Consider the following 12,868-nt stretch of genomic DNA (forward strand, 5'->3'; position numbering starts at 1 on the left):
TATCTGTCTTGTACAGGATTTTATCATAAGGTGATTCTGCGCATTCATCCTATGCTCTACTTAAGGTGATACTGGATTTTTACCTAAACTAGTCAAATCATCCTTCTGATATGTTTTTATAGGTTACATGTCCATAGTGGTTGAACAATCCTTACACAATCTGGATTGCAGAAAAACTTTAGCCCTCTTCTTAATCCATCCAACTTTGCTTCCTTTGACCCCCAATAAACCAGTGTTGTCATTGCTAAGTGCATATTTTCTAACTGAATAGTAGATGGCATTTTTCTTCTGAGCTGGAGTAAACCTGATTTTGGAAAGGCATGTTAAAGTTTCTAACAGTGAAAGCTATAATGACATCAATTGCCTAGTTGTACTCTGCCTCAGTAAAGATGACCTTTGTAGTTATGACATAGATTTCTGTCCACATATTCATATCACATTGTTTGGAAAGGGACTCCTGATGTGAGTTTGTTCAATCTAGTCTGAACAGACTATCTTAGATTTAGAATCCAATCCCATTCATAGGGCATATGTTTGCTTCAGTGTTTTCAGTGTTGCTTTGGTTAAAATGATTAAGTCATTGCTGCCAAAAAAGTGTGGTTTTTGCCTGTTGGAATTTTTTTCAATTTCCCCTTTTTATTTAAAGGAAACCTGTGGCTAGAGATTCTGCCTTTGAGGACTGTCATCCTGTTGGTCCTTAAAAAAAGGTGAAGTTGCTTGCTTATAACAAATATTCTCCAAGGACTGCAAGATATCAGTCCTCACAAAACCTACTTACTAAACTAAAGTTGCTCCACATGACAACACTGATGCTGGAACTCCTATTCATGCTCAGTAGAGCAACCAGGAAAGTTGTAAAGGTTTATTTACACTCTTCCAGCCCCAGGCTTCGTTAGATGTCATCATGCACTATGAGGGCTGCTATTATATTGTCTTTAGAAAACTTGATACAGTTAAGAAACATCATTATTGCTTTCTAACGTAACGTAGCTATTGCAGTAATTGTTCTAGAAAACAGAGGCCATGGCTCATCTGGGACCCAGTAAAAATATTTTTAAATCAGCCAGTAGATATTGCTATAGAGCAGTGGCACTGTTGCAATTGCCCCATCTCTTGCTAGTCTAAAACATCACATAGTGATTCTATTTGACCTCACCAAAATGAGTATTAATTGTAAGACCTTTTCCTCTTGAATGTACATATGACGAAAAAGTATAAGAACAGTCTTACAGTCTTTGTAAGGTTCATGACATTAGTTGAGTGCATATATTAAAGAACTAGAGGATTCTATTTATTTTATTTATATCTCACATCACAATAGATAAGTTCACTGTGTCTAACAACTTATTGTAATTAACAGTAGAAAAAGTGATGCAGGATAGTATACATTAAGTAGTAATAAAGTAAATGAAGATTGAGTAATTACAATATGTAATCTGGAAATGACTGCTAGATGGAAAAAGGTAACAATTTATAGTCATCCATGTATAATAACAATTAGAATGTAACTGAGAAATTGGAATAATTGTACAATTAGGGGTTTAAATTAATTATGATCATATGTGAGAAACTGCATAAACAGAGAGACTTTAAGGTATTTCCGGAATATCAAATAATTAGGTTCCCATTTGATGAATTTCAGGAGGAAATTCCACCATTTGGTACTGAGGTAAAGGACTCCTGACACGTAGATTGACTTGTAGATCACATTTTTGCAACTGGAATAGTAGAGGGTTAGATAATCTCTTGAACCAGGGAGAGCGTTGCAAAGGGAGAGATCAGTTGAAGGTTGCATGTAATCAGGGGTTAAGCCATATAGTTTTGAAAACAAATGTACATAGTTTGAATATTAGTCTTGCTTTGATTGGGTGCCAGTGTAACTTTATAAGTAAAGGGACTGCGCTTTCGAATCTTGTAGCCTTGTAGACTAATCTGGCTGCTGTATTTTGAGTTGTCTGCAGTTTTTTTCAAGGTGATTTCTTACGGCCAGCATAAATGATATTGCAATAATCGAAGTGTGTTAATACTAATGTTTGTACTAATGTTCTAATCATATCATTAAGGAAGAGATGCCTGATTCTTTTTAGTTTCCATATTGCTTTAAAGGTTTTTGTGATGACTGCTTGGATGTCGAATAACATGTAGGAATCAATTATACCAAATATCTTTAGTTGGGACTCCAATGGATAATTTACATTATCATTCGTTACGTTTTGATAGTTTGACACGGTGGGGGTTAGATAATAATGGAAATTTTGTTTGCTCTCTATTCAATTTTAGTTTAAAGGTGGAGGCCCAGTTCTCCATCAGGTCTAGACCTGATTTGATGATAGATAACACTTCTTCAATAGAATTCTGGAAGAGATGTAGATGGGTATGTTGTCCACATAAATAAAATTATTATAACCAGTGGCATCCAGCACCTTTCCTAAGGGGGACATCATAATATTGAATAAGAGATGAGTGAAAGGGGGGATCCCTTTGGCACTCCACAGTCTGGAGCCCATTGGAAGGAGATGGAATTAGGAAAGTTGACTTTATAGGATCTAGATTTTAAAAATCCTCTGAACCAATTTAGGACAGACCCTCCCATACGTAAGTTGTTAGTGCAAGTAGCAAATTATGGTCTACCACATTGAATGCACTTGACATATCAAATTGCATAAGGGTGATTTTCCTGCCTAGGCTTATTGCTTTCCTGAAGTTTACAATTAATGTGGTTAGGACTGTTTCCATGCTGAAATTGGGTCTGAAGCCAGATTGTGTATGGTGAAGAAGAGAAAAGGAGGACAGATAATCCATAAATTGGTGAGCGACTATGCTCTCAATCACCTTTACTAGTAAAGGGATAGAGGGCACTGACCTGTAATTTGTTATATTGCTTATTTTTGCCAGCAGAGTTTTAGGGATGGGGGTTAACATTGACCCTTTTTCTGCAGGGAAATGACCTAAGGGTAGCAAAAGAGAGAAATGTGATTTTAGGGATTCTATAAGCACATCAGGTGCAGCTTTTAAAAGAAAACTAAGATAGGAATGCAGTACACAGATAGAAGGTGAACGTTTCAATAGAAAAGGTTTCATCACAGATAATGAAGGGAGAGAGAATGATGACCAATTTCTATCAGTTTTGATACCAGTTATGCCAATTTGGTTGTGATTATGATAGGGTCTCCTTTGAACATTATAATGTTATCTCTAATTTTTATGATTTTCTGCTAAAAAACAAAGTAGCTAATTGGGTAGCCGATAAGAGCAGATTCATTGGAAGTAGTAATAGCCTGGGTATCTAAGAGGGTGTTAATTATATTGAAATACATTTGGTATTCAAAGGATAAGTTGATATTAGATTTCCATACTAGTGTATTGTAGCATTTTTTATTATATGTTTATAGAGTCTTAGAGTTGATTTCCAGTGTAAATTATTTTCTTCATTGTTTTTATTTTTGCCATTTTCTTTCACTCTACATTTTTGTTTGATGTATAGAATATCTTTTTTGAACCAGATGGATTGGCTTTTTTTTATTTAATTTTTACTAGTGCCATGGAGTCTAGTATTGATTTACTTAATACATCTCAATCTTATAATAAGCATGATAGTAAAACTCAGATGCTGATAGCACATTTACTGTATCTAGGAATGTTGTGATTCTTGTATTCATCAGTGTATGTTTGATTTAATGAAGGATCAAGATGACATGGATAAGAAAATAATCTTAAATGCTTACAGTAATGTCATAAAGAAGGTTCAAGAAGAAGAACAACTCATTAGAGTGGTGGAACTCAAGTATGAGGCCAGTGTTGAAGTAAGTTTTGATTTTATCTGATAAAATGTCTCAAGTGCAAAAGAAATGAACATCCTAAATTCTGGTTTAACATGCATCGTTAAACTTTTCTTAGGTTGACTTTTTTATTTATTTGTTTTTTTTTAAAGATACCATAGCTCTTGTGACTTGAATAAGATAACATAACATGAAAGTAGCCATACTGGGTCAGACCAATGGTCCATCTAGCCCAGTATCCTGTTTTCCAAACGGTGGCCAAGCCATGTCACAAGTACCTGGCAGAAATCCAAATTGTGGCAACACTCCATACTACAAATCCCAGGGCAAGCAGTTGCTTTCCATGTCTGTCTCAGTAGCAGACTATGGAATTTTCCTCCAGGAATTTGTCCAAACCTCTTTTTAAACCCAGATACGCAAACAGCTGTTACCACCTCCTCCCGCAAAGAGTTCCAGTGCGTAACTATTCGTTGAGTGAAAAAAATATTTCCTCCTATTTGTTTTAAAAGTATTTCCATGTAACTTCCTCGAGTGAAAACAACTTGTAAACTTCAGAGTGACTTATTTAAGGATTTGTTCTCATAGTCTGATCTCCTTAAGTTGCAAAGTATGTTATACTTAAAACATGTAAGCAGAAATTTCAAGGAAAATATTTATAGTATAAATAGCACATTTTTAAAGTTTGTGTATGACTGTTTATCACCCATGGAGACACATCAGTAAAGTTAAAAGAATGTCACTCACACAAGTTCCTATTACAATAAGAAAGAGGTGAAATTTTGCAATATGTATGTAATTTTTCTTTCTGAAAGGGCAGAAAACACCCTCCATGGCCCTCTGCTACAGTGTGAGGGTGACATGTTTTCCTTTAAGATTTCTTGATGAAATCAAGGACAGCTTCATGGAACAGCTAGTTCAGGAGCCGACAAGAGAAGGAAAAATACTAGACTTAGTCCTTAGTGGTGCTCATGATCTAGTGCAGGGGGTAACGATACGAGGGCCGCTTGATAACAGTGATCATAATATGATCGGTTTTGATATTGGCATTGAAGGAAGTGAAACTAGGAAATCAAGTACGCTAGCGTTTAACTATAGAAAAGGTGATTACGACAAAATGAGAAAAATGGTGAAAAAAAGACTGAAAGGAGCAGCTCGCAGAGTAAAAAAACTTGCATCAGGCGTGGATGCTGTTTAAAAACACCATCCTGGAGGTTCAGGACAAATATATTCCACGTATTAGAAAAAAGGGAAAAAAGACTAAACGTCAGCCGGCGTGGCTAAACAGTAAGATAAAGGAAATCATTAGAGCCAAAAAACAATCCTTCAGAAAGTGGAGAAGAGAACCAACTGAAAGTAACAGGATAGATCATAAGGAATGCCAAGCCAAATGCAAAGCGGAGATAAGGAGGGCAAAAAAGGACTTTGAGAAGAAATTAGCGTTGGAAGCAAAAATACATAGTAAAAATTTTTTTAGATACATTAAAAGCAGGAAACCGGCCAAAGAGTCGGTTGGGCCGCTGGACGAAAATGGTGTTAAAGGGGCGATCAAGGAGGACAAAGCCGTAGCGGAGAAATTAAATGAATTCTTTGCTTCGGTCTTCACCGAGGAGGATTTGGGGGGGACACCGGTGCCGGAAAGAATATTTGAAGCGGGGGAGTCGGAGAAACTAAACAAATTCTCTGTAACCTTGGAGGATGTAATGGGTCAGTTCAGCAAGCTGAAGAGTAGTAAATCACCGGGACCTGATGGTATTCATCCCAGAGTATTAATAGAACTAAAAAATGAACTTGCGGAGCTACTGTTAGAAATATGCAATCTGTCCCTAAAATCGAGTGTAGTACCGGAAGACTGGAGGGTAGCCAATGTTACTCCGATTTTTAAGAAGGGTTCCAGAGGAGATCCGGGAAATTATAGACCGGTGAGTCTGACGTCGGTGCCGGGCAAGATGGTGGAGGCTATTATTAAGAATAAAATTGCAGAGCATATACAAAAACATGGACTGATGAGACAAAGTCAGCACGGATTTAGTGAAGGGAAGTCTTGCCTCACCAATCTAATGCATTTTTTTGAGGGGGTAAGCAAACATGTGGACAATGGGGAGCCGGTTGATATTGTATATCTGGATTTTCAGAAGGCGTTTGACAAAGTGCCGCACGAAAGACTCCTGAAGAAATTGCAGAGTCATGGAATCGGAGATAGGATATTATTATGGATTAAGAACTGGTTGAAAGATAGGAAGCAGAGAGTAGGATTGCGTGGCCAGTATTCTCAGTGGAGGAGGGTAGTTAGTGGGGTCCCGCAGGGGTCTGTGCTGGGTCCGTTGCTTTTTAATGTATTTATAAATGACCTAGAGATGGGAATAACTAGTGAGGTAATTAAATTCGCCGATGACACAAAATTATTCAGGGTCGTCAAGTCGCAGGAGGAATGTGAACGATTACAGGAGGACCTTGCGAGACTGGGAGAATGGGCGTGCAAGTGGCAGATGAAGTTCAATGTTGACAAGTGCAAAGTGATGCATGTGGGTAAGAGGAACCCGAATTATAGCTACGTCTTGCAAGGTTCCGCGTTAGGAGTTACGGATCAAGAAAGGGATCTGGGTGTCGTCGTCGATGATACGCTGAAACCTTCTGCTCAGTGTGCTGCTGCGGCTAGGAAAGCAAATAGAATGTTGGGTGTTATTAGGAAGGGTATGGAGTCCAGGTGTGCGGATGTTATAATGCCGTTGTATCGCTCCATGGTGCGACCGCACCTGGAGTATTGTGTTCAGTACTGGTCTCCGTATCTCAAAAAAGATATAGTAGAATTGGAAAAGGTACAGCGAAGGGCGACGAAAATGATAGTGGGGATGGGACGACTTTCCTATGAAGAGAGGCTGAGAAGGCTAGGGCTTTTCAGCTTGGAGAAGAGACGGCTGAGGGGAGATATGATAGAAGTGTATAAAATAATGAGTGGAATGGATCGGGTGGATGTGAAGCGACTGTTCACGCTATCCAAAAATACTAGGACTAGAGGGCATGAGTTGAAGCTACAGTGTGGTAAATTTAAAACGAATCGGAGAAAATGTTTCTTCACCCAACGTGTAATTAGACTCTGGAATTCGTTGCCGGAGAACGTGGTACGGGCGGTTAGCTTGACGGAGTTTAAAAAGGGGTTAGATAGATTCCTAAAGGACAAGTCCATAGACCGCTATTAAATGGACTTGGAAAAATTCCGCATTTTTAGGTATAACTTGTCTGGAATGTTTTTACGTTTGGGGAGCGTGCCAGGTGCCCTTGACCTGGATTGGCCACTGTCGGTGACAGGATGCTGGGCTAGATGGACCTTTGGTCTTTCCCAGTATGGCACTACTTATATACTTATGTACTTATGTATGCATATGGTGCCTATTTATTTCAAGTCCAGATAGGACTGGGCACAAAACAATAATATGAAGAAGAAGAAATAGTGTCTCCATTGATTATTGCAGAGCAAATTGCTTTTACCTCATTCTCAACCTTTGCCACGTCCTGCCTGTGCCTGTACAAACCTAAGACCCAAATACAGATCGTGGACAACCTGTCTTCATTAATTTTCTATTATAGTGCAGCCTTGCAGTAAGGGTGTTCTTCAGTTCTCATAAGCCTCGCTTTGACAGTGTGATTCAGCTATTCAAATGGAAGATCCAGATTGCTCATTAATACTTTTGCCCGATTATAGGGATTGCCTCTAAATAGTGCTCTTCAGAGACCAGTTAACGTTACATACATGTTAGTAAAACTGTATAACATTCGTTTCAGTCTTCCATGGTTGTATAAAAATTTGCTGGGTTATGGGATTGTAAGATAATCACAGATAATAAATTACCTGCTTCCAGGTTCCCCAAGCAGAACTATCTGCAAGCAAATAATCCTGTACTAGGTCTAGGGGTGGGAACCTTGGAACCTAGCCAAATACTTCCGTTAGAAAGAACTGCAGCTGTGAACGCAGGCTGATATATATATTAGATTTATTATGGTATATCAGGTAAGAAAATATAGCTAAGGTATACAAAATAGAACTCTGCAAAGCTTTGGCTGAATACAAAATTACTGCCTGATAAAAATTACACTCGTACGTCACACTACTAAACACTAATTCTTACTGGTTACCAGATAATATTACACCACTGATAAGTCACACTATGTTACGAGGTAGTACAGTTATTAGCAGCTTCTCCTGATCATAAGTATGACGGCACCAGCCTTTTGCTCATGTAAATACCACTAACTAGCCTCCGACTAGTAGGAAATGAATCACCGTGTTTCTCACCAGGCTGACCTCAGGGTCGTCTTCTGGGAATGCACGGGACACCTCACAGACTCAAGCTGATATGGCAGCGAGTCTAAGTCAGAGCTGGAATAGAACTCTGCAGCAGACAAAGAGGGCACAGGTCACTCAGTGCAGGTACAGCTGAACCACGATACTTTCCTCCAGATACACAGTTCATCAGTTGGTGGACCTTATTAGGTCTCACTGGTCCTCTTTCCACCTCCACCTTCTTCCAAGGTTTCCGACTAACTCCCTTCTCCTTGTTCCCGCTCTCCTCAGTCCCTGATGCACAGGTGACCAGCTGGGACCAATCTGGATCTTTCTCGGCTCACTGCCTGGCAAGAACAGTCTGTTGTTCTTGACCTTCAAGTTGTTACATTTTGGTATGCATTTTCTGTTTCTCACCCGCCTTGCTGAAGTCAGCCTCTCAGGGAGATAAGGGGGCCTGGTTTGCCCACAGCATGTCCTTGGTGTTGAGCTTCTGCTGTAATTTTCCACAAGCTGCAAAGCTGTTTCTTGCTGACACAGAGATGTGCGGGTCAGAGTTTACAGTCTCCATTTTGCTGTCATAGGATTATACAGGCCAAGGCCCGCAAGGTGAGACACACAGGGAAATACTCCTACAGGATCTTGTACTACATTTTAGAAATTAAAGTTGACATTGCAATAGCTAGTGAAAGGTAAGATGCTTTGTGGTAAAATACTGTGGAAAGTGACATCTTTAGTATTCTAAGAAATTTCTTCTTGAATATCAAAATGTTCCTTCTACATAAGTGATATTTTCAGAGTTCACTAAAAACAGAAAAATATATATAAATTACATTTCAGTTTTATTTGAAAATGTTGTACTAGAATGCACATATGATCTTATTCATGACTAAAGTGTGTTTATTTTGTAGACTGATTAATAGATTCAGTAGAGTAGACTTGGATCCCTCATCACAGTGCTGCAGCTTGAGCAGTGCCTAACCTTGCAAGTGATCTTTCCTTTTCATCCACAAAGGATCAGTCCAGACTGCTGGTAGATGGGCATAACCCACGTCTGACTGATTCTTTGGGACTAAAGGAAAGAAAATTAGTAGGCAAGACCTAATTTTTCCTTTTTCCAGTTTTTTGTGCACTCTTAAAGAGCTGGGCTTGTATTTCTTTCACATTTTCCCCTAAGGCCGGTTTCTAGTAGTGTTTGGTAAGTTTACATAGTAACATAGTAGATGACGGCAGAAAAAGACCTGCACGGTCCATACAGTCTTCCCAACAAGACAAACTCATATGTGTATACCTTACCTTGATTTGTACCTGCCTTATTCAGGGCACAGACCGTACAAGTCTGCCCAGCAGTACTTCCCGCCTTCCAACCACCAGTCCAGCCTCCCATCACCGACTCTGGCACAGATCGTATAAGTCTGCCCTCCACTATCCTCGCCTCCCAACCATCAACCCCTCTTCCCCCCACCTGCTCCGCCACCCAATTTCGGCTAAGCTTCTGAGGCGACCCTCAGGGGGAGGAATGCTGGCTTCGGCCTAACCCCTGGTAAGCCTTTCCTCAGCTGAGAGGTGCCCACCTCTACCACCGGCTGCCTTTCAGGTGCTGTGGAGGACTTGCAGCTCATCTGCATATCCTTACAGCCTTCTCCGGGGTGACACCCAGGTCCACCCCGATCCACTCAGGGCTTCCGCTCTAGGTGCCGCGCGCCTAACGGCGCGCAGGGCATTTTTCTCTTTGTATCTAATCTTTTTCCAGTTGCTAAAGTACCTTAATCATTTATGGCCCCTATTCACATTCTCTTCCTAGCTCTGTCCCTTCCTAATCTTTTCCCTCACCCCCTACCTCTCTCCGCTACAGGAACTCACTTCCCATCCATTGACTTCATCACCTCACCCTCTCTCCTACCCTCTTCCACCCTCTTGGCTTTTAATCTCCGTCTCTTTCTTCCCTCCATTTTGCCTTCCCCATTCCACCTAAATACCTCTCGCCTTCAATGCCTTCGTGGCCACACCTCTCCTACTCTCCTCCGCTCTCTTTTACTCCTTCTCTTACTCTCAGCTGGTGACATCAATCCCACTCTTGGCCCTCCTCACCAACTATTATCCAAACTCTACAGATCTCACCGTGACCTCTCTAACCTCATCTCTATTCCTCTACTCCCCTCCTCTTCTCTGCCCTTCTCTTGCGCCCTATGGAATGCCCGCTCTATCTGTAACAAACTCCCCTATATCCAGGACCTCTTTATCTCGCGTCACCTCCATCTGCTCGCCATAACAGAAACCTGGCTCTGCCCTGATGACTCTGCTTCAGTCGCAGCCCTGTGCCATGGCGGTTATCTATTTTCACATACTCCTCGCCCTGCTGGCCGTGGGGGCGGTGTTGGACTACTTCTCTCTCCCTCCTCCAGATTTCAACCCCTTCTTCCACCTCAATCTCACTGTTTTTCCTCCTTTGAAGTCCACTCTATCCGCCTTTTCTCTCCTCTGCCTCTTCGAATAGCGGTCATTTATCGTCCCCCTGGTAAGTCCCTTTCATCCTTTCTCAGTGACTTTGACGCCTGGCTTGCCTTCTTCCATGATCCTTCCTCCCCCTCTCTCATCCTTGGTGACTTTAATATTCCTGCTAATGATCCTTCCAACTCTTATATTTCCAAGTTACTCACTTTAACGTCGTCCTTTAATCTCCAACTATGCTCCACCTCCCCCACTCATCAAAATGGTCACTGTCTTGATCTCTTCTCCTCCAACTGTTCACCTTCTAGTTTCCTTGCCTCTGATCATCCCTCCTCTGATCACCGTCTTATAACTTTCACACTTAAATCTCCTCCCTCCCAGTCCCGTCCTATCCTATCTAATTTATCTAGGAATCTTCACGATATTGACCCTTCATCTCTATCCTCCCATGTTTCAAACCTCCTCTCTACTGTGGCACCATCCACGTCTGTCAACGAGGCTGTTTCTTCTTACAACAATACTCTATCCTCTGCCTTAGACACTCTTGCACCTTTGATGACCCGCCCTGTAAGGCGTACAAAACCCCAACCTTGGCTGACTTCTAATATCCCGCTACCTACGTTCCTGTACCCGCTCCGCCGAACGCCTCTGGCGGAAATCTCGGGCCCTTGCTGATTTCTTACACTTTAAATTCATGCTGACCTCCTTCCAATCTGCTCTTTTACGTGCCAAACAGGATTATTATATCCAACTGACCAACTCTCTTGGCTCTAATCCTCGACTTCTCTTCACCACATTGAACTCTCTCCTCAAGGTGCCCCCTCCCCCAACTCCCCCTTCATTATCTCCTCAGACCCTTGCTGAATTCTTTCACAACAAGGTTGAAAAGATAAACCTTGCTTTCTCTACCTCACCACCTCTCCCTCCACTAGTCCGTTCCCCTCTCTCTCCTTCCCCTCATTCCCTTTCCTCCTTTCCTGAAGTTACTATTGAGGAAACTACACTTCTCCTTTCTTCCTCAAAATGTACCACCTGTTCCTCTGATCCCATTCCCACCCACCTTCTTAATGCCATCTCTCCTACTCTTATTCCTTTTATCTGTCACATTCTCAACCTCTCACTTTCCACTGCGACTGTCCCTGCTGCCTTTAAACATGCTGTGGTCACACCTCTCATTAAGAAGCCTTCACTTGACCCTACTTGTCCCTCTAATTACCGACCCATCTCCCTCCTTCCTTTTCTCTCCAAATTACTTGAGCGTGCTGTTCACCGCCGCTGCCTTGATTTTCTCTCCTCACATGCTATTCTTGACCCATTACAATCTGGTTTTCGCCCTCTCCACTCAACCGAAACTGCGCTTACTAAAGTCTCCAGTGACCTATTACTGGCTAAATCCAGAGGTCAATATTCCATCCTCATTCTTCTTGATCTTTCCGCTGCTTTTGACACTGTCGATCACAGCATACTTCTCGATACCCTGTCCTCACTTGGATTCCAGGGCTCTGTCCTTTCCTGGTTCTCTTCCTACCTCTCCCTCCGCACCTTTAGTGTTCACTCTGGTGGATCCTCTGCCTGTCGGCGTACCTCAGGGTTCTGTTCTTGGTCCCCTCCTCTTTTCTATCTACACTTCTTCCCTTGGTTCATTAATCTCATCCCATGGCTTTTCCTACCATCTCTATGCTGATGACTCCCAAATCTACCTTTCTACCCCTGATCTCACCTTGCATCCAAACCAAAGTTTCAGCGTGCTTGTCTGACATTGCTGCCTGGATGTCTCAACGCCACCTGAAATTAAATATGACCAAAACCGAGCTTCTCATTTTCCCCCCCCCCCAAACCCACCTCCCCCCATTTTCTATTTCTGTTGATGGCTCTCTTTCTCCCTGTCTCCTCAGCTCGAAACCTTGGGGTCATCTTTGACTCTTCTCTCTCCTCTGCTCATATCCAGCAGACCGCCAAGACCTGTCGTTTCTTTCTCTACAACATCCGTAAAATCCGCCCCTTTCTTTCCGAGCACTCTACCAAAACCCTCATCCACACCCTTGTCACCTCTCGTTTAGACTACTGCAATCTGCTTCTTGCTGGCCTCCCACTTAGTCACCTCTCCAGTCGGTTCAAAACTCTGCTGCCCGTCTCATCTTCCGCCAGGGTTGCTTTACTCATACTACCCCTCTCCTCAAGACCCTTCACTGGCTCCCTATCCGTTTTCGCATCCTGTTCAAACTTCTTCTACTAACCTATAAATGTATTCACTCTGCTGCTCCCCAGTATCTCTCCACACTCGTCCTTCCCTACACCCCTTCCCGTGCACTCCGCTCCATGGATAAATCCTTCTTATCTGTTCCCTTCTCCACTACTG

General features: G+C 41.9%; 1 protein-coding gene across 7 annotated transcripts in view; it reads left to right on the top strand.

Moving 5' to 3' along the window:
• STK31 (serine/threonine kinase 31) overlaps positions 1-12,868 on the top strand; it is a 330,310-nt gene that overhangs the window by 209,143 nt on the left and 108,299 nt on the right. For all 7 annotated transcript variants that reach the window (XM_030201926.1, XM_030201936.1, XM_030201906.1 and 4 more), the window contains one exon: positions 3,684-3,803. In XM_030201926.1, the coding sequence (XP_030057786.1) occupies positions 3,684-3,803 (120 nt within the window). The remainder of the gene's footprint in view (positions 1-3,683; positions 3,804-12,868) is intronic.

Source organism: Microcaecilia unicolor, chromosome 1, assembly GCF_901765095.1.
Source record: "Microcaecilia unicolor chromosome 1, aMicUni1.1, whole genome shotgun sequence".
NCBI classification, from domain to species: Eukaryota; Metazoa; Chordata; class Amphibia; order Gymnophiona; family Siphonopidae; genus Microcaecilia; species Microcaecilia unicolor.